Source organism: Bufo gargarizans, chromosome 1, assembly GCF_014858855.1.
Source record: "Bufo gargarizans isolate SCDJY-AF-19 chromosome 1, ASM1485885v1, whole genome shotgun sequence".
Taxonomy (NCBI): Eukaryota; Metazoa; Chordata; class Amphibia; order Anura; family Bufonidae; genus Bufo; species Bufo gargarizans.
This window is the reverse complement of record NC_058080.1, coordinates 472,885,378-472,911,138: the sequence shown is the minus strand read 5'-3', so window position 1 is coordinate 472,911,138 and position 25,761 is coordinate 472,885,378. Positions and strand designations below refer to the sequence as shown.

At 41.3% G+C, this 25,761-nt stretch overlaps 1 protein-coding gene across 1 annotated transcript in view; it reads right to left on the bottom strand.

The window, feature by feature from the left end:
* Positions 1–25,761, bottom strand: part of LOC122927916 (contactin-associated protein-like 4) — a 468,829-nt gene that overhangs the window by 433,090 nt on the left and 9,978 nt on the right. The window contains exon 3 of the mRNA XM_044280254.1: positions 14,912–15,022. Coding sequence (XP_044136189.1) covers positions 14,912–15,022 — 111 coding nt within the window. The remainder of the gene's footprint in view (positions 1–14,911; positions 15,023–25,761) is intronic.

Genomic DNA, 25,761 nt, shown 5'->3' with positions numbered 1-25,761 from the left:
AGGCAGAGGAGAGAGGTCCCGTAACAGAGGATCTGGCTTCATGTCACCAGAGAATCAGTCTGCATGTCATAGCAGAGAATCAGGCTTCACGTCACCCACCACTGCAACAGTCCATTTTCATAAATTTAGGCCCAGCACCCAGGCAGAGGAGAGAGGTCCCGTAACAGAGGATCTGGCTTCATGTCACCAGAGAATCAGTCTGCATGTCATAGCAGAGAATCAGGCTTCACGTCAGCCACCACTGCAACAATCCATTGGCATATATTTAGGCCTAGCACACAGGCAGAGGAGAGAGGTCCCGTAACAGACAATCTGGCTTCATGTCAGCAGAGAATCAGTCTTCATATCATAGCAGAGAATCAGGCTTCACGTCAGCCACCAATGCAACAGTCCATTGTCAGATATTTAGGCCCAGCACCCAGGCAGAGGAGAGAGGTCCCGTAACAGAGGATCTGGCTTCATGTCAGCAGAGAATCAGTCTTCATGTCATAGCAGAGAATCAGGCTTCACGTCACCCACCACTGTAAGAGTCCATTTTCATAAATTTAGGCCCAGCACCCAGGCAGAGGAGAGAGGTCCCGTAACAGACGATCTGGCTTCATGTCAGCAGAGAATCAGTCTGCATGTCATAGCAGGGAATGAGGCTTCACGTCACCCACCACTGCAACAGTCCATTTTCATAAATTTAGGCCCAGCACCCAGGCAGAGGAGAGAGGTCCCGTAACAGAGGATCTGGCTTCATGTCACCAGAGAATCAGTCTGCATGTCATAGCAGAGAATCAGGCTTCACGTCACCCACCACTGCAACAGTCCATTGTCATAAATTCAGGCCCAGCACCCAGGCAGAGGAGAGAGGTCCCGTAACAGACAATCTGGCTTCATGTCACCAGAGAATCAGTCTGCATGTCATAGCAGAGAATGAGGCTTCACGTCAGCCACCACTGCAACAATCCATTGGCATATATTTAGGCCTAGCACACAGGCAGAGGAGAGGTTCATTCAACTTTGGGTAGCCTTGCAATATAATGGTAAAATGAAAATAAAAATAGGATTGAATGAGGAAGTGCCCTGGAGTCCAATAATATATGGTTATGGGGAGGTAGTTAATGTCTAATCTGGACAAGGGACGGACAGGTCCTGTGGGATCCATGCCTGGTTCATTTTTATGAACGTCAGCTTGTCCACATTGGCTGTAGACAGGCGGCTGCGTTTGTCTGTAATGACGCCCCCTGCCGTGCTGAATACACGTTCAGACAAAACGCTGGCTGCCGGGCAGGCCAGCACCTCCAAGGCATAAAAGGCTAGCTCTGGCCACGTGGACAATTTAGAGACCCAGAAGTTGAATGGGGCCGAACCATCAGTCAGTACGTGGAGGGGTGTGCACACGTACTGTTCCACCATGTTAGTGAAATGTTGCCTCCTGCTAACACGTTGCGTATCAGGTGGTGGTGCAGTTAGCTGTGGCGTGTTGACAAAAGTTTTCCACATCTCTGCCATGCTAACCCTGCCCTCAGAGGAGCTGGCCGTGACACAGCTGCCTTGGCGACCTCTTGCTCCTCCTCTGCCTTGGCCTTGGGCTTCCACTTGTTCCCCTGTGACATTTGGGAATGCTCTCAGTAGCGCGTCTACCAACGTGCGCTTGTACTTGCGCATCTTCCTATCACGCTCCAGTGCAGGAAGTAAGGTGGGCACATTGTCTTTGTAGCGTGGATCCAGCAGGGTGGCAACCCAGTAGTCCGCACAGGTTAAAATGTGGGCAACTCTGCTGTCGTTGCGCAGGCACTGCAGCATGTAGTCGCTCATGTGTGCCAGGCTGCCCAGGGGTAAGGACAAGCTGTCCTCTGTGGGAGGCGTATCGTCATCGTCCTGCCTTTCCCCCCAGCCACGCACCAGTGATGGACCCGAGCTGCGTTGGGTGCCACCCCGCTGTGACCATGCTTCATCCTCATCCTCCTCCACCTCCTCCTCATCCTCGTCCTCCAGTAGTGGGCCCTGGCTGGCCACATTTGTACCTGGCCTCTGCTGTTGCCAAAAACCTCCCTCTGAGTCACTTCGAAGAGACTGGCCTGAAAGTGCTAAAAATGACCCCTCTTCCTCCTCCTCCTCCTCCTCCTCCTGGGCCACCTCCTCTTCCATCATCGCCCTAAGTGTTTTCTCAAGGAGACATAGAAGTGGTATTGTAACGCTGATAACGGTGTCATCGCCACTGGCCATGTTGGTGGAGTACTCGAAACAGCGCAACAGGGCACACAGGTCTCGCATGGAGGCCCAGTCATTGGTGGTGAAGTGGTGCTGTTCTGTAGTGCGACTGACCCGTGCGTGCTGCAGCTGAAACTCCACTATGGCCTGCTGCTGCTCGCACAGTCTGTCCAGCATGTGCAAGGTGGAGTTCCACCTGGTGGGCACGTCGCATATGAGGCGGTGAGCGGGAAGGCCGAAGTTACGCTGTAGCGCAGACAGGCGAGCAGCGGCAGGATGTGAACGCCGGAAGCGCGAACAGACGGCCCGCACTTTATGCAGCAGCTCTGACATGTCGGGGTAGTTGTGAATGAACTTCTGCACCACCAAATTCAGCACATGCGCCAAGCAAGGGATGTGCGTCAAATTGGCTAGTCCCAGAGCTGCAACGAGATTTCGCCCATTATCACACACCACCAGGCCGGGCTTGAGGCTCACCGGCAGCAACCACTCGTCGGTCTGTTGTTCAATACCCCGCCACAACTCCTGTGCGGTGTGGGGCCTGTCCCCCAAACATATGAGTTTCAGAATGGCCTGCTGACGTTTACCCCGGGCTGTGCTGAAGTTGGTGGTGAAGGTGTGTGGCTGACTGGATGAGCAGGTGGAAGAAGAGGAGGAGGAAGCCGAGAAGGAGGAGGTGGCAACAGGAGGCAAAGAATGTTGCCCTGCGATCCTTGGCGGCGGAAGGACGTGCGCCAAACAGCTCTCCGCCTGGGGCCCAGCTGCCACTACATTTACCCAGTGTGCAGTTAGGGAGATATAGCGTCCCTGGCCGTGCTTACTGGTCCACGTATCTGTGGTTAGGTGGACCTTGCTACAGATGGCGTTGCGCAGTGCACACTTGATTTTATCGGATACTTGGTTGTGCAGGGAAGGCACGGCTCTCTTGGAGAAGTAGTGCCGGCTGGGAACAACATACTGTGGGACAGCAAGCGACATGAGCTGTTTGAAGCTGTCTGTGTCCACCAGCCTAAATGACAGCATTTCATAGGCCAGTAGTTTAGAAATGCTGGCATTCAGGGCCAGGGATCGAGGGTGGCTAGGTGGGAATTTACGCTTTCTATCAAATGTTTGTGAGATGGAGAGCTGAACGCTGGCGTGTGACATGGTTGAGACGCTTGGTGACGGAGGTGGTGGTGGTGGTGTTGGTGGTACATCCCCTGTTTGCTGGGCGGCAGGTGCCAACGTTCCTCCAGAGGCGGAGGAAGAGGCCGAGGCGGCAGCAGCAGAATAGGCCGAGGCGGCAGCAGCAGAAGAGGTAGCAGGGGGAGCCTGAGTGACTTCCTTGGTTTTAAGGTGTTTACTCCACTGCAGTTCATGCTTTGCATGCAGGTGCCTGGTCATGCAGGTTGTGCTCAGGTTCAGAACGTTAATGCCTCGCTTCAGGCTCTGATGGCACAGCGTGCAAACCACTCGGGTCTTGTCGTCAGCACATTGTTTGAAGAAGTGCCATGCCAGGGAACTCCTTGAAGCTGCCTTTGGGGTGCTCGGTCCCAGATGGCGGCGGTCAGTAGCAGGCGGAGTCTCTTGGCGGCGGGTGTTCTGCTTTTGCCCACTGCTCCCTCTTTTGCTACGCTGTTGGCTCGGTCTCACCACTGCCTCTTCCTCCGAACTGTGAAAGTCAGTGGCACGACCTTCATTCCATGTGGGGTCTAGGACCTCATCGTCCCCTGCATCGTCTTCCACCCAGTCTTGATCCCTGACCTCCTGTTCAGTCTGCACACTGCAGAAAGACGCAGCAGTTGGCACCTGTGTTTCGTCATCATCAGAGACATGCTGAGGTGGTATTCCCATGTCCTCATCATCAGGAAACATAAGTGGTTGTGCGTCAGTGCATTCTATGTCTTTCACCGCTGGGGAAGGGCTAGGTGGATGCCCTTGGGAAACCCTGCCAGCGGAGTCTTCAAACAGCATAAGAGACTGCTGCATAACTTGAGGCTGAGACAGTTTCCCTGGTATGCATGGGGGTGATGTGACAGACTGATGGGGTTGGTTTTCAGGCGCCATCTGTGCGCTTTCTGCAGAAGACTGGGTGGGAGATAATGTGAACGTGCTGGATCCACTGTCGGCCACCCAATTGACTAATGCCTGTACCTGCTCAGGCCTTACCATCCTTAGAACGGCATTGGGCCCCACCATATATCGCTGTAAATTCTGGCGGCTACTGGGACCTGAGGTAGTTGGTACACTAGGACGTGTGGATGTGGCAGAACGGCCACGTCCTCTCCCAGCACCAGAGGGTCCACTAACACCACCACGACCATGTCCACGTCCGCGTCCCTTACTAGATGTTTTTCTCATTGTTATGGTTCACCACAACAACAAATATATTATTTGGCCCAATGTATTGTATTCAAATTCAGCGGGATATAAATTTGAGGCCTAGTATTTAGGCGCTGGGTGACCGGTATGGATTTAGTGACAGAATTAGACTTGGAAATGCACAGAAGCGTGTGTGTGAAGTTATTCTGAATGACCCTATGTGCACCTTCAATATGATCTACCCTTTTAGGGATAGATTTCAAATAGCTCTGATATAGCAGAAACCACTAAATTATGAAATTGCTAAATTGGGAATTGTATTTCAACCCAGAACAAGAAATGTGCTTTGACGGACACTAAATATCTTGCCCAGCAACAACAGTACAGCGGTAACGAGAGATTTAGCAGGATATAAATTTGAGGCCTAGTATTTAGGCGCTGGGTGACAGGTATGGGTTTAGTGACAGAATTAGACTTGGAAATACACAGTAGCGGGTGTGTGTGAAGTTATTCTGAATGACCCAATGTGCACCTTGAATATTATATACCCTTTTAGGGATAGATTTCAAATAGCTCTGATATAGCAGAAACCACTAAATTATGAAATTGCTAAATTGGGAATTGTATTTCAACCCAGAACAAAAAATGTGCTTTGACGGACACTAAATATCTTGCCCAGCAACAACAGTACAGCGGTAACGAGAGATTTAGCAGGATATAAATTTGAGGCCTAGTATTTAGGCGCTGGGTGACAGGTATGGGTTTAGTGACAGAATTAGACTTGAAAATACACAGTAGCGGGTGTGTGTGAAGTTATTCTGAATGACCCAATGTGCACCTTGAATATTATATACCCTTTTAGGGATAGATTTCAAATAGCTCTGATATAGCAGAAACCACTAAATTATGAAATTGCTAAATTGGGAATTGTACTTCAACCCAGAACAAAAAATGTGCTTTGACGGACACTAAATATCTTTCCAAGCAACAACAGTACAGCGGTAACGAGAGATTTAGCAGGATATAAATTTGAGGCCTAGTATTTAGGCGCTGGGTGACAGGTATGGGTTTAGTGACAGAATTAGACTTGGAAATACACAGTAGCGGGTGTGTGTGAAGTTATTCTGAATGACCCAATGTGCACCTTGAATATTATATACCCTTTTAGGGATAGATTTCAAATAGCTCTGATATAGCAGAAACCACTAAATTATGAAATTGCTAAATTGGGAATTGTACTTCAACCCAGAACAAAAAATGTGCTTTGACGGACACTAAATAACTTTCCCAGCTACAACAGGACAGCGGTAACGAGAGATTTAGCGGGATATAAATTTGAGGCCTAGTATTTAGGCGCTGGGTGACAGGTATGGGTTTAGTGACAGAATTAGACTTGGAAATACACAGTAGCGGGTGTGTGTGAAGTTATTCTGAATGACCCTATGTGCACCTTCAATATGATCTACCCTTTTAGGGATAGATTTCAAATAGCTCTGATATAGCAGAAACCACTAAATTATGAAATTGCTAAATTGGGAATTGTATTTCAACCCAGAAGAAAAAATGTGCTTTGACGGACACTAAATAACTTTCCCAGCTACAACAGGACAGCGGTAACGAGAGATTTAGCAGGATATAAATTTGAGGCCTAGTATTTAGGCGCTGGGTGACAGGTATGGGTTTAGTGACAGAATTAGACTTGAAAATACACAGTAGCGGGTGTGTGTGAAGTTATTCTGAATGACCCAATGTGCACCTTGAATATTATATACCCTTTTAGGGATAGATTTCAAATAGCTCTGATATAGCAGAAACCACTAAATTATGAAATTGCTAAATTGGGAATTGTACTTCAACCCAGAACAAAAAATGTGCTTTGACGGACACTAAATATCTTTCCAAGCAACAACAGTACAGCGGTAACGAGAGATTTAGCAGGATATAAATTTGAGGCCTAGTATTTAGGCGCTGGGTGACAGGTATGGGTTTAGTGACAGAATTAGACTTGGAAATACACAGTAGCGGGTGTGTGTGAAGTTATTCTGAATGACCCAATGTGCACCTTGAATATTATATACCCTTTTAGGGATAGATTTCAAATAGCTCTGATATAGCAGAAACCACTAAATTATGAAATTGCTAAATTGGGAATTGTACTTCAACCCAGAACAAAAAATGTGCTTTGACGGACACTAAATAACTTTCCCAGCTACAACAGGACAGCGGTAACGAGAGATTTAGCGGGATATAAATTTGAGGCCTAGTATTTAGGCGCTGGGTGACAGGTATGGGTTTAGTGACAGAATTAGACTTGGAAATACACAGTAGCGGGTGTGTGTGAAGTTATTCTGAATGACCCTATGTGCACCTTCAATATGATCTACCCTTTTAGGGATAGATTTCAAATAGCTCTGATATAGCAGAAACCACTAAATTATGAAATTGCTAAATTGGGAATTGTATTTCAACCCAGAACAAAAAATGTGCTTTGACGGACACTAAATAACTTTCCCAGCTACAACAGGACAGCGGTAACGAGAGATTTAGCAGGATATAAATTTGAGGCCTAGTATTTAGGCGCTGGGTGACAGGTATGGGTTTAGTGACAGAATTAGACTTGAAAATACACAGTAGCGGGTGTGTGTGAAGTTATTCTGAATGACCCAATGTGCACCTTGAATATTATATACCCTTTTAGGGATAGATTTCAAATAGCTCTGATATAGCAGAAACCACTAAATTATGAAATTGCTAAATTGGGAATTGTACTTCAACCCAGAACAAAAAATGTGCTTTGACGGACACTAAATATCTTTCCAAGCAACAACAGTACAGCGGTAACGAGAGATTTAGCAGGATATAAATTTGAGGCCTAGTATTTAGGCGCTGGGTGACAGGTATGGGTTTAGTGACAGAATTAGACTTGGAAATACACAGTAGCGGGTGTGTGTGAAGTTATTCTGAATGACCCAATGTGCACCTTGAATATTATATACCCTTTTAGGGATAGATTTCAAATAGCTCTGATATAGCAGAAACCACTAAATTATGAAATTGCTAAATTGGGAATTGTACTTCAACCCAGAACAAAAAATGTGCTTTGACGGACACTAAATAACTTTCCCAGCTACAACAGGACAGCGGTAACGAGAGATTTAGCGGGATATAAATTTGAGGCCTAGTATTTAGGCGCTGGGTGACCGGTATGGATTTAGTGACAGAATTAGACTGGGATATGGCCAAAAAATAACCACACTATTGCTGGTTAAATGCACTTGGTGACGGGCGCAGCTTGCCCCTGATGTAGTATATGGCCAAAAAATGAACAGACTATTGCTGGTTAAATGCACTTGGTGTCACAGCTTGACCAACCACACTACTGAGGGTTAAATGCACTTGGTGACGGGCGCAGCTTGCCCCTGATGTAGTATATGGCCAAAAAATAAACAGACTATTGCTGGTTAAATGCACTTGGTGTGACAGCTTCACCCTGATGTAGGCTTTAGCCAGAAAACAACCACACCATTGAGGGTTAAATGCACTTGGTGACAGGCGCAGCTTGCCCCTGATTTTGTATATGGCCAAAAAATGAACAGACTATTGCTGGTTAAATGCACTTGGTGTGACAGCTTCACCCTGATGTAGGCTTTAGCCAAAAAACAACCACACCATTGAGGGTTAAATGCACTTGGTGACAGGCGCAGCTTGCCCCTGATTTTGTATATGGCCAAAAAATGAACAGACTATTGCTGGTTAAATGCACTTGGTGTGACAGCTTCACCCTGATGTAGGCTTTAGCCAAAAAACAACCACACCATTGAGGGTTAAATGCACTTGGTGACAGGCGCAGCTTGCCCCTGATTTTGTATATGGCCAAAAAATGAACAGACTATTGCTGGTTAAATGCACTTGGTGTGACAGCTTCACCCTGATGTAGGCTTTAGCCAAAAAACAACCACACCATTGAGGGTTAAATGCACTTGGTGACAGGCGCAGCTTGCCCCTGATTTTGTATATGGCCAAAAAATGAACAGACTATTGCTGGTTAAATGCACTTGGTGTGACAGCTTCACCCTGATGTAGGCTTTAGCCAAAAAACAACCACACCATTGAGGGTTAAATGCACTTGGTCGCAGCTTGTGCTGGCGCACCACAAGACACAAAATGGCCGCCGATCACCCCAGAAAAATGTGACTGACAAACGGTCTGGGCAGCCTAAAAACAGTGAGCAATTGAGGATCAGCAGCTCAATGATCCACAGCTGCAGATCGATCAGTTAATCAAGTCCTTTGGAGGAGTTAATCTGCCTAATCTCGCCCTACTGTCGCAGCCGCAACCTCTCCCTACGCTAATCAGAGCAGAGTGACGGGCGGCGCTATGTGACTCCAGCTTAAATAGAGGCTGGGTCACATGGTGCTCTGGCCAATCACAGCCATGCCAATAGTAGGCATGGCTGTGATGGCCTCTTGGGGCAAGTAGTATGACGCTTGTTGATTGGCTGCTTTGCAGCCTTTCAAAAAGCGCCAAGAAAGCGTCACAAAAGCGCCAAGAAAGCGACGAACACCGAACCCGAACCCGGACTTTTACGAAAATGTCCGGGTTCGGGTCCGTGTCACGGACACCCCAAAATTCGGTACGAACCCGAACTATACAGTTCGAGTTCGCTCATCCCTAGTTACCACCTCTATGTGGATAACTATTATACCAGCATACCCCTATTCATGTCCCTAACTGACAGAGGTACTTTAGCTTGCAGCATAGTGCGCAAAAATCTGAGGCCTTCCTCGATCCCTGGTAGGGAAACCGAGAATGGGTGAAAGTAGGGTTAGCCTCCATGAGAACATGATGGTGGTTAAGTACAAGGACAAGAAGGACGTCCTTGTACTGAACACCATTCACACAGCAGCTCCCCTGCTCCTGTACGAAGTACCACAATCACTACCCCCAAACCAGTTTGCATCCTGGACTACAACAGGCCCATTGGAGGGGTGAATCTTTCAGATCAACTTTTGAAGCCCTACAGTGCTACATGAAAAAGTGTGATACAAAAAGCTTGCCGTACACATTGTACAGATGGCAATGTGCAATGCATACGTGCTATTTCAATCTGCAGGCCACAGAGGCACTTTCCTTCAGTTCCAAGAAGTGGTTAAAAAGGCCAGTGAGGGTCCCAGTACTTCAGGAAGTCATGGTGCCTGTGTTGTACCACGGCAAAATTTTCCAGGTCAAGTCCCCCAGACAGCAAGGAAGGGAAGGACCCCAATAAAATACAGGGTGTGTTCCAAAAAGGGTATAAGGAAAGACACCATTTACCACTGTGAAACCTGCCCTGAAAAACCCGGCCTGTGCATGCAGGAGTGTTTAAAAATCTACCACTCATCCATGGAATATACATTTTATTTAATCCATGACATACCCTGTAGTTTTACCTCCTAATATCTCTGATTTAGTCTGCATAGCTCACAGATCCACTTTTCACCAACCACTACATATTCATTTCTGTGAAACACCTGTTAGGTCAAAAGTGCCCTTTCCACCCCTTAAAATGTTTATACAGGGGTGCACTTTCCAAAATGGGGTAACTTCTTGGGGTTTTTAATTTCTGGGGACCTCAGGAATTTTTTTAATGCGACATGGCACCTAAAATCCATGTTTGCCAATTCTGGCCTGTGCACCAATACAGCAAGCTACAAGCACATATGGGGTGTTTCCTAAATAGGTAGAAAATGGGGAACACATACTGGGCTGCATTTTCTCCTTTAACCTCTTGTGAAAGTGAAAAATTGGGGTTTGCTAGTAATTTTTCATTTTCACAAATGTGTGCTTTGAAATCCTTTTTACAAGTTTTTCTGCCTTCTGGCACCTAAAATCCATGTCTGCCAATTCTGGCCTGACCGCAAAATCCATATTTTGTTGTTTGCCTGCTGTGCGCCCATACAGCAGGCTACAAGCACATATGGGGTGTTTCCTGAATGGGGAGAAAATTAGGAACAAATACTGTGGTGCATTTTCTCCTTTAACCCCTTGTGAAAGTGAATAATTGGGGGTCTGCTAGTAATTTTTTATTTTCACAAATGTGTGCTTTGAAATCCTTTAACAAGTGTTTCTGCATTTTGTGAGACACCTGCTTGCTGAAAAGTACCCTTTTCATCACTTAAAATGTTTGTACTGGGGTGCTCTTTCCAAAATGGGGTCAATTCTTTTTTTTTTTTTTCTGGGGACCTCTGTTAATTTCTGGGCACCTAAAATCAATGTCTGGCAATTTAGGTCAGCAAAATCCATATTTTGCTGTTTGAATCTAGAGCCCTGCTGTGCGCCCGTACATAATTTTTAAGCACATATGGGGTGTTGCCGTATTCCTGGAAAAATGGGGAACAAAATGTGGGGTGCAGTTTGTCCTGTTATCCTTTGTGAAAGTGAAAAATGTGGGTGTAAAGCAACTTTTTCTAGAAAAAAAAAACATTTTTCATTTTCACTGCCAAGTGTTTCCTAATTCTAGGAAACATCTTTTGAGGTAAAAGTACCTTGAAAGATTCCTTAAATTGGGTTTTGGAAGTTTTCTTAAAAATGTTAAGATTTGCTTCTAAACTTCTAAGCCTTCTAACGTCCCAAGAAAATAAAATGACATTTTCAACATGATCTAAACATGAAGTATACATATAAGGGAATGTAAAGTCATAACTATTTTTGGAGGTATTGCTATCTATTTTAAAAGTAGAGAAATTGAAATTTGAAAATTAGCATTTTTTCTTTATAAATTTGGTATTTTCTTATAAATAAAAATGAAATATTTTGACTCAAATTTACCACTGTCATGAAGTACAATATGTGATGATAAAACATTCTCAGAATGGCCTGGATAAGAAAAAGCGTTTTAAAGTTAATACCACATAAATTGATCCATGTCAGTTTTGCTAAAAATGGCCTGGTCCTAAAGGTGTTAAAGGGGTTGCCTCACTTCAGCAACTTGAATTTATCACGTAGAGAAAGTTAATACAAGGCACTTACTGATGTATTGTTATTATCCATATTGCTTCCTTAGCATACTTGATTCATTTTGTCTTCACGTTATGCACTGTCCGTATTAAGAGGTTATGGATATGTGATGATTGTGCTTGCACACTTTAGCAAAAAACACTGGTTTCTCTTGCGGCCGGGCCCGTTAAAGTGCACATAGGCGCACATCTTCCGCAGCTCCCTTTCCAGCTACTTGTATCTGCACTTCGGTGGTGGCCATAACCCCATGGAAACAAACCGTGTATAATGTGATGGAAAAAAGAATCCAGCCAGCATAGGAGGCAACATGGATAATCAAAATACATTAGTAAGTGTCTTGTATTAACTTTCTCTACATAATAAATGTCATTATATGAAGTGACATAACCCCTTTAAGTTTTTAATGTACAATTATTTTCAGTAATAAGTTTGGGCAATACCTAGTAGTTGCTGTATGGATAAAAAAGTTTAAAAAAAAAAAAGTGTAACAAAAATAAAAAATTATTGAAATCACCCCCCTTTCCCCAAAATGAAAATAAAAAACTCAAAAAATACACCATGGGTATTGCCGAATGCAAAAACACCCATACTATCAAAATATAAAAATATTTATCCCATACAGAAAAAGGCAAAATGAAAAAAGTGTTAAAATGGCCGATTTGACGTTTTTTGGTCACTTCACCCACAAAAAAAAAAAAAAGTGACCCCCTACTAAAATTTTTTATAAAAAGTGATCTCCCACAATAAATCACCCTGCAAAAAAGCCCTCACATAGCTATGTACACATAACTACAAAAATGTTATAGGGGTTAGGCAGCCAATAATTTATTTTTTCAACTTTTATTTTATTTTTTGGAGTATTAAAACACAAGAAAAACTATACACTTGTGATATTGCTGGATCTACACTGACCTGGAAAATGAAGAGCACAAGTCAGTTCTATCACCTATTGAACGCCATAAAAAAAACATGTAAAACTGTGGCAGAATTGCGTATTTTTATTTTATTTTTTCTATTCCACCCCATTTGGAATTGTTTCCCATTTCCCACTACATCCTATGCAAAATTAAATAGTGGCATAAGAAAGTACAACTTGTCCCACAAAAAACAATGTGAATGGAGGAATAAAAAAAATTATAGCTCTGAAAAGACAGGGAGGGAAAAACAAAAATTCAAAAACTGAAAATTGCACCATCAGGAAAGGGTTAAGGGATTTTCTCACCAGCGACCTCCCTATCCAACTGTTTGCAAAGACACATGGCCATACTCCCCCTGACTAAAGTGCTATTTTTCTTGTGTTGATTCGATGCTCCAGTCCCGAGTTATGATACTTTTTCTTAATATGCAAATTAGGCCTTTTGTATAATGAGGGCTTCACCATTGCTCTTGTTGCACCCAAGGTCCACTCATTTTTGTGACCTGCCCCTCCATTACTGCTTAAATTGAAAGGGCCAGGCAGTGGCAAATAACTTGCGAACAGAGCCTTGGATCAACAAAAGAAAAACAGTGTTTTACTCAGGTGAACTTCAGCTATGTGTCCATGCAAACAGTTGGATAGGGAGGCTACTGGTTTAAGATTCTCTTTAACCTCCTAACAGTCACATTAACATTAGAAAAATCCTTCCAAAATTGTCACTTTTTATTGTAGATTTTTAATATATATATATATATATATATAATGACGAAAATCCACAGCACTCCTTGAAGAATAAAATGTTCTCTTTATTCACACATATCAAATATTGACAACGTTTCAGTTCTCTCACAGAACCTTTCTCAAGAAAGGTTCTGTGAGAGAACCAAAACGTTGCCAATATTTGATATGTGTGAATAAAGAGCAAATTTTTTTCTTCAAGGAGTGCTGCGGATTTTCTTCATTCTTCCGTCCTGAGTCGAGGGACCACCGTGGGCACCCTGGGTTACTGTTGAAGGGAGTGCTGCCAAATTTTCTTCATATATATATATATATATATATATATAAAATAAATCTTCTTGCACAAGTTAGAGGACACAATTGCATTTGAACCCCTTAGTGATATAATTAAATTTAGTTATAGCTTTTTATAAATAACATAACTTTATTCTGTGGGTCAGTACAATGATGATAATGTGAAGTTTCTATATTTTTTTAATTATCTTTCCTTTCCTCCTGCAAGCTGTCAGCTCCCCAACTTCCCCCTCCTACTCCAGACTAAAGAGGAGGGGGGTAGCTGCTTTAGTGGCTCATATCTCTGGATATGAGTTTTATATTGTTTGAAAGCTGACATTCCAACCTTTCAAACAATGCAAAAATCACAGCATTATCTTAAGTACATGGGAAGATATCGCTGTTAGAAATGGGGATGCAGTGAATGCAGCGGAAAGTGAAAGTAAAATCATGTTCATAGCCTTTATTTTCAACTTGATTTTCAACAGCTATATCTCCTGCTGACATTGTGCTAATGCTGTCATTCTGGTCCAGCTTTCAAACAAGACCAGACCCACGTCTCTAGCTGCTACCAAGAAGAAGATATGAGCAGTTAAAGTAGACCCTCCCCCCCTTCCCCTTCAGCCCGAGCTTGGCTGAGGTAGAACAGTTAAGTGCTTTTCCCAGAGCTAGAGCTTACCTGGGGGAAAACTGTTAGGAGGTTAATAAAAAATAATCAAAGTTAATATTAGGTTATGGGGCTTTGAACCTTGCATAAAGGTGCGACAAATAGCATCACTGATACATAATGTTCATATGACTTTTTATTATTTTCAAATCATATTAATTTTTGTAGATTATAATAAATTGTTTTAGTAAATTTGCAAGACTGTATTATGTTCATTTACTGTATTTTTGGCCTTTTGTTTTAGTGACTGATTTCCAAATGTTTTTGAATAAACAAGTGTGTGTACCTGAGCTTGGATGCATAAAACATACATATATGTGCAGTATATACTGCATGCGGTGTCAATGTTTTTTGGTACAAAATGGGTATTATAAAGGTTTGATCATAAACACTTTTTCCAAACTATTAAATCAGTTTAGTTATCTACTTTAACAAATTCTTTGTTTAGGCCATTTTATGTAATTTCATGGGCAAAGAAAATGAAACCCACTTGGATCTTGGCTGCAGCGAATAGACCATCACATACTGTAAAGAATAAATCTTTTGTTTAACAGACATTGAAAACAAAGGATTCCTACTAATCTCAGTGGATATTTTACAATGCTTCTTTGCTGTAACACTGCAGGAAAAGTCAGCAATTACAAATACTTTCTCCTATAATATTATTCAATCTCGGGGGACTAAGTAGTCAAATGTTTTGTTATCAGTCTGTCTTAGTAGACATAGATGTATAAAAATCTGAACATCGAACTGTGATAGACTTTTGTGTTTTTAAAGAGTAAAGTTAAAACTAACAAAATAACAGCAACATAAAAACTTACCATCTCTTCTGTTTAGCCTAGCAAATCCGGCGCTGTGAGTGCTGGAAAGCTCTGATGAACTGGTAAAGGAGGATGGAGGGAGTGATGATGTAAGCTGTCCATCACAATAATCTGTGTAATGAAAACAATAATACTGAATGAACTTCATCTTCTAATTTATAGTAAATTAACTTAGGTTTCTCCAAATTGTCTATAGCTTAATTGTCAATAGATGCCGACTATATAAGACGAGGTGAGAAACAGTCTCAACAACGAGCTGGTCGGGAAACAGCAGAGAGCTCCGGCACTTGTTTCAGTAGCTCCCATTGCAGTGCATGAGAGTTACAGAAACAGCGTAGTAAAGAAAGCTGTGCTATTTCTTAATTAGCAAAACATCATAGCTTGCTGTGCTATTCTGTTTCCATAGCTCTCATGCACAGAAATGGGAGCTACTGAAACAGGGAGAGCTGGAACGCTCTGCTGTTTCCCAGACGGCTGGTGGTTGGGACTGTGTCTCATCTTGCCTTAGTAATGGAGTGATGAGACAACCCCTTTGAGCATAAAGCTTAAAGCAACAACATTTTCTGCTAAAAAAATTATCAATCTTCTAAACATTTCAAAACTAAAACTCATTACAGTTTTCTTCTTGGCAACAGAAAAAAAAAATTTCATCAATATATAAATGGTGTTGTATAACAGGCAAGTCAACCATCCAGAACTGCACTATTGTAAGACGTAATAAACAAGATCTAATAAAGGAATGCATATCACAATAACTAATTAATTTTGTTACAATCACCTATTGATTATATAAAATAGTGTATGAATTCATACATAAAATTGTAATTAAAAATTGTAGAATGTATTAAGATATTATATTTTAATATAAATATATACAAAAAGTATAAAAAATCTGAAAAGTGTATATAAAAGTATATACAAAATAATATGGATAAATCAATGAGTAGTCCTATTGTAATTTTATTCTAGTTAGTTATGTCCATGTAGGAAATGGATATATCCATAACTGCATTGATCAGCAAATGTTCCAGTGATCTGTGAAAAATTAAAAGCATAATAAAAGTATACAAATATGAAAAAGTAAACAAATAAGTCTTTACTTTTTAACTTTTTTATATTTTTATACTTTTATTATACTTTTTCAATTTTTCGCAAATCACTGGAACATTTTTCCTATTCTGATCAATGCAATTATGGATGTATCTATTTCCTACATGGACACAACTAACTAAATTTAAATTACAACATGACTACCCATTGATTAATCCACATTATTTTGTATATATTTTTATATACACTTTTCAGATTTTTTTAATACTTTTTGTATATATTTATATTAGAATATAATTTCTTAATAAATTCTACAATTTTTTATTGCAATTTTATGTATGAATTTATACACTTATCAAATACATTTGATATTAGTGATGAGTGGCAAGGGTTATATTCGAATTTGCGATATTTGACAAATATTTTGTAGAATATTCATCATATATTCGCAAATATTCAAAATAAAAAATATATAGCAATATATTGAATATATTGCTATATACTCATTTTTCGAATATTCAGCATTTTTCCAATCTGAACACATGATTCCTCCCTGCTTCTTGCTTGTGGGCTAATAAGTAATTGGCCCAAAAGCAACTTAAGCAGAGAGGAATCATGACTTCAGATGGAAAAAAATAACGAATATTCTAAAAAACTAATATATAGCAATAGTGCTATATATTCATTTTTTAGAATATTAATATTTTTCCATCTAAACTGAACACAACTATTCGCTGTTGTAGTAAGAGCATGAAAACTAAGATCTGATGGTATATTCTAACACTGAGGCATTCCCATGGCGTCCCGCTCCATGCACACGGCAACAGGCACTGACTAGAGCGGGCTGAAATCCTAGGGAGATAAGATAAGATAACAGTTTTTTTGGGGAACCAGACACCCTAAGTAGGGAGGAATCATGTGTACTGTTCACTTCAGATGGATGATGAAAAATGACGAAATATTCTAAAAAACAAATATATAGCACTATATTCTATATAGTGCTATATATTATTTTTTTAGAATATTCGTCATTTTTTTCGATCTGAAGTCATGATTTCTCCCTGCTTAAGTTGCTTGTCATCAGATTATGCAACCAATGCTGAACTCATGAACAGCACCCTCTATTGGTTGCATAGTCTTATGACAAGACTATTCGCTGTTGTAAGATCTTGAAAACTCAGATCCAATGGTATATTCTAACCCTGAGGCGTACCCATGGTGATGGGGACGCTCCATGCGCACGGCAACGGGCACTGACTGAAGCGGGCTGAAATCCTAGGGAGCCCGGACAGATAAGAACATTTTTTGGGGGGAACCAGACACCCTAAGCAGGGAGGAATAATGTGTACTGTAGTAATGGTACCTCCCTGCTTAAGTTGCTTGTGGGCCAATGACTTATTGGCCCACAAGCAAGACGCAGGGAGGAATCATGTGAAAAAATGACAAATATTCAAAAAACCAATATATAGCAATATAATCGAAATATTCACGAATTCTCGAAGTGACGATATTCGCGATTAAAATTTGTAATTTGAATATTCGCATTCAACACTATTTGATATAATCAATAGGTTATTGTAACACAATTATTGGTTATTGTGATACATTGCTTTATTAGATCTTGTTTATTACATCTTACAATGGTGAAGTTCTGGATGGCTGAGTTGCCCGTTATATACTATTTATATTTTGTTTTTACTGGGTTTTCAGGGAAACCTCTTTTAACAGGGCTCCAGAACCATTTACCGCAACAGGTGAGCCACCATATACCTCTATATAATATTTCATCAATATGCAGATAAAATATAATTTTTTTCTAATTTTGTAAAAAAAAGTGTGTTCCTGTTAACTTAATCACTGGAGTATACACAGTATTTCCATATTCTAGCTTTTAAAGATCCTGGAAGATTAGAAAAATGTTTAAAAAAAAGAAAATAAAAGTCAAAGAAAGGCTAAAAGAAAAATAGCTACAACAAGATAATTCTCTTTCTCAGTTTGTCTTACTGATCTTTGCTATAAATCATCTCTGCTTAGGGATATCTGGTATTCTCTAATTGCCGTATTTTGTTGGAGCATTTTACAAAGTGAATATTATTTGATACTTTTGTATCTAGCAAGAGACTGAGTCAAGTATAAATACTGTTATGCTACTGTCTGTTATATGGACATTTCTGAATTGCCACATTTGAGAGGATCCCTAATCTCATAGTCATTGCCAGCATGGTATATAACTACTAAAACACTTTCCTTCTTTACTATCACTATTGCAAGTTTCTCCTGTAGGACTACTAAAAGGGACACATACCACATATATGTGATACAGCAGTAACTGAATCCTTGGATAAATGGAATCCTGTTCTGGCAAGTCCCATAGGCTTTCCAACCAGGTGGCAAAAATCTGTGAGATTTCCAACAAACACCATGCACTCCTGTCTTAATAGAGATGGCCTTGCGGTTCGCCCGGCAGTCGTTTTGCGATGTCCGTCGGTGCCATATTCTTTTGCATTGCGCCGAACTTTGACCCAAGACACACACATCAGATAGGACAGGACAGCCTATTGAGATCTTTCAGCACATGGACACCCCCCCCACACACACCCTATAACAGAACCTGATCTGGCAGTCATTTTACATTCTATGTTTTGCCGGTGTAGGGAGAGGTTGCTTTAAGGAGCAGGGTCAGACTATTAGGAACACCAAACGCAAGCTAATAGGGCCACTAAAGTCCTTTTAAGGACTTGTATATGTGTGCTATCGATAGGTGTGATATACTTATAATATACTTTCTAACATAGAAAGTATATTATAGTGCATTTGTATTGTGCAGCAGTTGTGTGCAGTTCTGCTGCGATACCGCAGGTATATAGAGGAACTAGCGCTATTGGAACAACTATTTGCAACGGGTGTGATATACCTGTTGCACAAAAAAAAAAACTGGTTGAGGGGTTCAATATATCTGCTTCCACAAAATACTGATTAAGGGCTTTGGTATCCCTGCTTCCACAAAAAACTGATTGAGGCCTGCAATATACCTACTTCCACAAAATACTGATTAAGGGGTGTGATATACCTGGTTCCATCCAAAGATTGATAAGGGGTTCTATATACCTGCTTCCACAAAATACAGATTAAGGGGTGCGATATACCTGCTCCCACAAAATACTGATTATTGGATTTTTATATATCTGCTTCCACAAAATACTGATTTAAGGGGTTTGATATAAATGCTTCAACAAAATACAGATTGAGGGGTGTGATATACCTGCTTCCACCAAATATTGATTAAAGGGTTCTATATACCTGCTTCCAAAAATACTGATTGAGGGTTGCAATATACCTGCTTCCACAAAATACTGATTAAGGGTTTTTTATATACTTACTTCCACAAAATACTGATTAAGGGGATTGATATACCTGCTTTTCACCAAATACTGATTGAGGCCTGTGATACCGCAGCTTCAACAAAATACTGATTAAGGGGATTGATATACCTGCTTCCACCAAATTTTGATCGAGGCCTGTGAAACACCTGCTTCCACAAAATACTGATTAGGGGTTCTATATACCTGCTTCCACAAAATTCTGATTAGGAGATTGATATACCTGCTTCCACCAAATATTGATTAAGGGGTTTGATATACCTGCTTCCACAAAATACAGATTGAGGGGTGCGATATACCTGCTCCCACAATATATTGATTAAAGGGTTCTATATACATGCTTCCATAAAATACTGATTGAGGGTTTCAATATACCTGCTTTCACAAAATACAGATTAGGTTATTTTTTTTGATATACCTGCTTTCACCAAATTTTGATTGAGACCTGTGAAACACCTGCTTCTACAAAATGTTGATTAGGAGTATTGATATACCTGCTTCAACCAAATATTTATTAAGGGATTCTATATACATGCTTCCACAAAATACTGATTGAGGGTTTTTTATATACCTGCTTCTACAAAATACTGATTAAGGGGATTGATATACCTTCTTCCACCAAATATTCATTGAGGCCTGCGATACACCTGCTTCCACAAAATACTGATTGAGTAGTGCGACATACCTGCTTCCACCAAACATTGATTGAGGCCTGCAATACACCTGCTTCCACAAAATACTAATTAAGGGGATTGATATACCTGCTTCCACCAAACATTGATTGAGGACTGCGATACATCTGCTTCCACAAAATACTGATTAAGGGGTTTGATATACCTGCTGACAACAAATGCTGATTAAGGCTTGCGATACACCTGCTTCTGCCAAATATTGATTATGAGGTTCTATATACCTACTTCCACAAAATACTGATTAAGGTATTCGGTAAACCTGCTTCCACCAATATTGATTGAGGCCTACAATATACCTGCTTCCACAAAATACTGATTAAGGGGATTGATATACCTGCTTCCACCAAAAATTGAATGAGGCCTGTTATACATCTGCTTCCACAAAATACTGATTAAGGGGTTTAATATACCAGCTGACAACAAATACCGATTAAGGCCTGCGATACACCTGCTGCCGCCAAATATTGCTTAAGGGGTTCTATATACCTGCTTCCACAAAATACAGATTGAGGAGTGCGATATGCCTGCTTCCACAAAATACTGATTAGGGGTTTTTATATTCCTGCTTCCACAAAATACTGATTGAGGGGTGCGATATACCTGCTTCCACAAAATATTGATTAAGGGGTTCTAGATATCTGTCTCCACAAAATACCGATTAAGGGGTTTGATATCCCTGCTTCCACAAAATACAGATTGAGGGTTGCAATATGCCTGCTTCCACTAAATATTGATTAAGGAATTCTATATACCTGCTTCATCAAAATACTGATTAAGGGGATCGATATACCTGCTTCCACCAATATTGATTGAGGCCTACGATACACCTTCTTCCACAAAATACTGATTAAGGGTATTGATATACTTGCTTCCACCAAATATTGATTGGGGCCTGTGATACACCTGATTCCACAAAATACTGATTAAGGGGATTGATATACCTGCTTCCACAAAAAAATGATTGAGGCCTGCGATACACCTGCTTACACAAAATATTGATTAAGGGGTTTGATAAACCAGCTGACAACAAATACTGATTGAGGCCTGCGATACATCTGCTTCCACAAAATACCGATTGAGGGGTGCGATATACCTGCTTCCACCAAATTTTCATTGAAGCCTGCAATACACCTGCTTCCACAAAATACTGATTAAGAGGATGGATATACCTGCTTCCACCAAATATTGATTGAGGCCTGCAATACACCTGCTGCTACAAAATACGGATTAAGGGGTTTAATATACCAGCTTCCATCAAATACTGATCTTCTCTAGGGACTTTGGCACAGGGTCATTTTGAAAATGACAGGCAGAGGAAGAGGCAGGCAGTTTCACAGGGGTGGTAGGGGAAGGTCAGGTGCACCAGGCTGGAGCCTAAGTGAGAAGTTGGAGAAGGTGCATGTGATTACATTAAATAACCCACCAGAGTTGGTTCAGTGGCTCACAGCCTTCCACTTCTGCACCCTACCCATCCTCTGTATCTGCCAGGAAAATCTCTGGCCATTATATCAGGTCTTACACGGCCATGGCTCGCCTTGCTGGCGTTAAGAGGCGACACCACCTGCCCGTCAGACGTCTCATTTGTGACAGCCCGACGCACTGGAACTCCACCTTGTATATGCTTGATAGGCTGCTCTAGCAGCAACATGCCATTAACAACTACCCTTTTAAGACGCATAAAAATGGCCCCTGATTAAAATACATATTTTTGTGGGAATTTTTGCTATTGATCCCCCTCTGGTATGTCACTGTCCATGTTGTGGGACTATTTGTGCACTTCCAGTAAGTATTTGGTGGCTTCAAATATGACCTGAAGGTTTTTCTGGTTCACCTGCCATTAAAGTGAAAAGGGCTTGCCGCGAATGTGCGGTTGGCAAACATTTAATTGCAACCCGCGTTCGCTTTCGCGAAACGTCCTGCCCGATGTTCATCTATTACTGTGTTTTAAGGTAAGAAAAATTTGAACTATAATGTGGGGCTCATTTTGATATGCATTTTGGAACCCTTTCTCTTTTATGTAAACCACTGAGCACAGTAAGCAAAATTAACAAAATTGCTATTTTTTTATAATTTGTAATGTCTGCTGTATTATTAATTTTAAAGGAAAGTTAGGTTTCACCCCAACAACCCTTGTTAAAATTGGGAAAGTCAAACAGTTTTTGCAATAAGGGCATAAAAGCATCCTGCTGGATACCTGAATTATTTTAATTACATTTAATAACTCATTCCTAGTCTCCCCCGCACAATTCATTTCTCACAGTCTACCTGCTTTAGATTTTCCATAGAGACTTCAATGAACAACTTCAAATATAACAGGACTATCATATTGTAAAGTGTATATATTGACATCTGTCATTCCTGATACAAATCACTTGCAAGATTAGTAGACCAAGTGAACTTAACAGATGTTGAGTATCTCTCTGGGTGTTGTAAGACAATCTGGTTATACTTTATCTTGAGCTCTAAACATGATCATATTTTAATCATAAAAATTATAGCTGGTGATTCATTATACAATGCTGAGGGTGGTGCATGTAAATTAATGTGATATAAAATGTTCTTCTATGGAATTTTAGCTTAATTACTAAGGTGACATTACACTGAGACTAATATTGCCATAGCAATCCAAATAAAAACGCATTAACGTTTACAAAAGTTTATCCTATACGTTGTAAAATTTTATTTCTGCTTAGATGGAATTGCATAAGAATATATTACATGAACATAGTTGAGTCACATTATTATGGACACCAGCTAATATCCAGAGTAACTGCTATATGTAGCACAGACAGCAGCTAGATAGGCTGGGAGTAAAGTCCTGGTAGGTTGTCAAAAGTATTTGGAGCCTTGCTGACTGCAGTGCATCCCATAGCTGCTGGAGGGTGCATAGGGGGAGGATCCACAGAGTGAGCACAATGATTAAGGTGCTCAATTGGGTTCAAGTCTGGGGAATTAGGTGGTCAGGGTAGTACTTAGAAGTTTTGGTCCTGATCTTCCAACCAATGTTGGAGATTTGTAGCTGTGTGACAAGTTGCATTGTCTTGCTGGAAGATCCCATCTGCTCTAGTGAAGTCAATCAGTATTTATGGGTGTACATGATCTGCAAGGATGGATTCATACCAATCAGTTGAGTGCCTCCCACATAGATAAGTGGACCCATAGAATGCCACTAAAACATTTCCCAGCCTATAACACTGCCTCCACCAGCTTGTGTTCTTACAGTAATGGTTGCATGGTGTTTGTTCTCTGTTGTTTTTTGCCTGACATGCCAATGACTATTCATTTGATAAAGATGAATACCTGATTCATCGGCGGAATCAAACCTTTGTCAATTAGCAGAGGTCCAATTCCAATACTGTCCCAAAAATTGAAGCCTTTTCTGCTGATGCAGTGATCATCTGCTTCGGAGCCCAATATGTAGTAGGGTTTACTGAACTGTTGTTTTAGACACACATCTTGTAGGTTCTGGTTCATTTTGGTGGTGCCATTTGTCCACTCACTCCCAACAGTTCACAAACTTCACAGTTTAAGAAATACTGCCACCTTTGGCCCAAAAGACAATAATTATCCCCTTTTTTGAAACTCTGATAAATCTCCCATTTTACCCACAACAGCAACAAGGAATATGTGTGCAGACAGCCTATGACACACCTTATAAATCACCAAGCCAGCTCTCGACATATGACTTCCTTCATAAGCTACATGTTGCCAACGTTGAGAGTAGGAAGTAGTCATAATAATGTTAATTGACTGTAAATATAATAATATCTACTGAAAATGAATCCTTCACACATTGTGTTCTGGTAATCCGTTTTTTTCTGTGCAAGTACAGTATTTCTATAATTTCAGAAGATTAAAAGCACTTATTCAGCAGTAAAAGTGACTAATGTACCAACAGGAAATGAGTGTAAAATATACCCTATATTTTTTATGAGTTCATGTATTTTCTCCTTTTATGGATTCATACATGCTGTCCAGATGTAACAAATGCTAATTTGAATCTAGAATGTCAATGGCTTTTTGTGTTAAAAAAGACCTGTAGCATCTCCTGACATATCTGTTTAGTAAATACTTGAATTCCCCATGTAATAACAATTCCGGAGCAACTATTCTTATGACTCTATTATGTTTTGTTCCTTTGTTATGTTCAGAAGTTATTAATAAATTGCCAGCAACTTTCAGTAAAGGTACAGATGGATGTTACCAGTTAGGGGTGTGTCTCTGCACAGTCTGACAACAGCAACACCGATTGGAAGAAGTAACATACAGGTGATAACACCCAGAAGTACCTTTACTGCAGACTGCTGACAATTTATTTGTAAACTTCTAGCAGGAATAATACTGGAATGGCACAAAATAGAACCATAAGAATAGATGCTTAAGAATTGGTATTATATGGGAAATGTAAGTAGTTAGCACTGGCATGTCAGGAGAGGTTACAAGTAGAGTTGAGCGAACACCTGGATGTTCGGGTTCGAGAAGTTCGGCCGAACATCCCGGAAATGTTCGGGTTCGGGATCCGAACCCGATCCGAACTTCGTCCCGAACCCGAACCCCAACCCCATTGAAGTCAATGGGGACCCGAACTTTTCGGCACTAAAAAGGCTGTAAAACAGCCCAGGAAAGAGCTAGAGGGCTGCAAAAGGCAGCAACATGTAGGTAAATCCCCTGCAAACAAATGTGGATAGGGAAATGAATTAAAATAAAAATTAAATAAATAAAAATTAACCAAAATCAATTGGAGAGAGGTCCCATAGCAGAGAATCTGGCTTCACGTCAGCCACCACTGCAACAGTCCATTGGCATATATTTAGGCCCAGCACCCAGGCAGAGGAGGGAGGTCCCGTAACAGAGAATCTGGCTTCATGTCAGCAGAGAATCAGTCTGCATGTCATAGCAGAGAATGAGGCTTCACGTCAGCCACCACTGCAACAGTCCATTGGCATATATTTAGGCCCAGCACACACACAGGCAGAGGAGAGAGGTCCCGTAACAGACAATCTGGCTTCATATCAGCAGAGAATCAGTCTGCATGTCATAGCAGAGAATGAGGCTTCACGTCAGCCACCACTGCAACAGTCCATTGGCATATATTTAGGCCCAGCACACACACAGGCAGAGGAGAGAGGTCCCGTAACAGAGAATCTGTCTTCATGTCAGCAGAGAATCAGTCTGCATGTCATAGCAGAGAATGAGGCTTCACGTCAGCCACCACTGTAACAGTCCATTGTCATATATTTAGGCTCAGGCACCCAGGCAGAGGAGAGAGGTCCCGTAACAGAGAATCTGGCTTCATGTCAGCAGAGAATCAGTCTGCATGTCATAGCAGAGAATGAGGCTTCACGTCAGCCACCACTGCAACAGTCCATTGGCATATATTTAGGCCCAGCACACACACAGGCAGAGGAGAGAGGTCCCGTAACAGAGAATCTGTCTTCATGTCAGCAGAGAATTAGTCTGCATGTCATAGCAGAGAATGAGGCTTCACGTCAGCCACCACTGCAACAGTCCATTGGCATATATTTAGGCCCAGCACACAGGCAGAGGAGAGAGGTCCCGTAACAGACAATCTGGCTTCATGTCAGCAGAGAATCATTCTGCATGTCATAGCAGAGAATCAGGCTTCACGTCACCCAACATTGGAACAGTCCATTGGCATATATTTAGGCCCCGGCACCCAGACACAGGAGAGGTTCATTCAACTTTGGGTAGCCTCGCAATATAATGG